At 36.7% G+C, this 2,081-nt stretch overlaps 1 protein-coding gene across 1 annotated transcript; it reads right to left on the reverse strand.

Moving 5' to 3' along the window:
• Positions 1-415: 415 nt before the first annotated feature.
• On the reverse strand, positions 416-1,874 carry LOC135553654 (interferon beta-like). Its single transcript, XM_064985609.1, has 5 exons — positions 1,543-1,874; positions 1,360-1,446; positions 1,079-1,228; positions 732-821; positions 416-627 (listed from the first exon to the last, which is right to left on the reverse strand). Exons 1-5 carry the CDS (start codon positions 1,666-1,668, stop codon positions 520-522), a joined length of 561 nt encoding a protein of 186 aa, XP_064841681.1. The 5' UTR covers positions 1,669-1,874; the 3' UTR covers positions 416-519.
• Between the last annotated feature and the right edge of the window lie 207 nt (positions 1,875-2,081).

Consider the following 2,081-nt stretch of genomic DNA (forward strand, 5'->3'; position numbering starts at 1 on the left):
GTGTTGTTGTTTTTGTCGCACTGCTTTGCTTTATCTTGGCAGTGTCGCAGTTGTAAATGATAACTTGTTCTCAACTGGCCTTCCTGGTTAAATAAAGGTGAAATAGAAAATAACTACATAAAATCACACCTTGGACTTGGAAACAGAATGAGCACTCAGATTACCAATATTTAAAAGTATTTTTTATTATATTAACTTAGAATTTGATGAAGAGCAACAAAAGGCACGATTTTCAAATAGATAAATAGATTCATAAATAGGCCAACATCAATAAATAACGTTGATAAATAAATAAATATATATATGTAAGTAGGCCTACATCAATAAATAACGTTGATAAATAAATAAATATATAAGTAGGCCTACATCAATAAATAACCTTAATAAATAAATAAATAAATAAATACATGTATAATATTGCTGTTTGACATTGCACATTGCATGATTGTAGAATATAAGGCTTTAAAAATCAAGCACAATTGTAAAACACATTAGTAAAAAAGATCTGCAAGTTCAAATTCATGTTCTGTTGGACCACAGAAGGCTGTCAGAGGTGTGTTTCAGAATGAATTCTAGGGTGTACAGGAGTTCTTTTCGAACCACTTCCCAGGCGCAGTAACTGAAATTCTGTGAAAATAAAAATAAATTGTTAGGGCAATGTAGGGTAATATTATCCTATGTAGAGATATTATCAAAACAATGTGTCTATTTGTTTTCAACCTATATCCTACCTTTTCTTTTAAAACTGCTGCAATGTTCCCAAAGTATGTCTTCAGGCCCTCTGCCCTGATGGGATAATCACTTGTATCCACACTGCTCATCTGCCAGAAAGGAAGAAAGAGACAGGCGATGAATAATAATTAAAATTCATCCATTATAGTGTATTTGCTTGTACCCTACTTTTTATTTTATGACAGCCGCGATGTCCCTAAAGTAAGTTTTCAGCATCTTTGCCCTGACTAGATAATCACGTGTATCCACACTCCCCATCATCTGACACAAGAATAAAATAATTCAAATGTCATCATAACACACTTAAACAGTTAAGCTATCTGTATTGGCCTAGGTAGGTACTCACACACTCGCTCTCTTCAATCTGACGGTAGATAATGTTCTGAAAATACTCCAACTTCTGTTGGTCCCACATTGTCGGCAGTTCGTCAGTTCCGAACAATGTGTCGATGTTCTTCAATGTCTCATAAACAGCCTTAGCACCACTGCTGCTCAACTGAAACGGACAACAACAATCATTTCAAATAACATAAATGGCAGTTTAAAGTTTTCTACTTTCTAATCCTAACGGTTGCAAATACTCTTTCATGCTGTGAAGAACACTTGAATATGCTCGCTTGCCATTACCTGTGGCGCGCCGGCAGTTGCAAATGCGGTGGCTGGGAATGCCATGAAGACATTCTCCTGCAGGCACTCCAGAGGAAAATGGCCCCCCTGAAAGAAGGAGAAAACACGTTTTTCACGTTGAGCTATTCAGTTAAACATAGTTGGATAATACATCTCAAGTCAAAAGTAATTGATAAAATCTACCATGTCTCTCAGTAGAATGTAGGTTGTTCCCACAAGATGTCGTTGTAGCTGGCAAGGCATGGGCATCGAGAAAACTTGCGCGAGGCAGAGGAAGGCGCTCATCCAAGTGATAGTCTGAATTGCCATTCTTATGGTAGTTAGATGATCTGCAACAGATGGTCATTGTTAGTTGAATATAGTCCTGATAATAATTAATGAATTGAAGCCTGAAGCAATGATCAAATGATAGCATGTTGTTGAATTACCTGTTGCCAGTATATTGCAAATTTCCTCCAGTCAGAATTTGGTTTGTGTTCTGATCCCATATCTGCGGATTATCTTAAATAGTGAGTATTGAATGGATGTACAAAAAGTGAAAGGGTGTCTCGCTAAATTAAGAGTTGAAATGAATGAATTTGGGAAAGTTTTGCTTCGTGAACCGCAAGACCGGATTTCTCTTTTCTTGTGCTACACTTCCCTCTCATCGTGTTTCGAGTTTTCCTTCATAGGAGGAACATTTTTCTAAGTAGGTTAAAAAAAAGAACTCATAGGCGAGAGAG

Source organism: Oncorhynchus masou, chromosome 14, assembly GCF_036934945.1.
Source record: "Oncorhynchus masou masou isolate Uvic2021 chromosome 14, UVic_Omas_1.1, whole genome shotgun sequence".
NCBI lineage: Eukaryota > Metazoa > Chordata > Actinopteri > Salmoniformes > Salmonidae > Oncorhynchus > Oncorhynchus masou.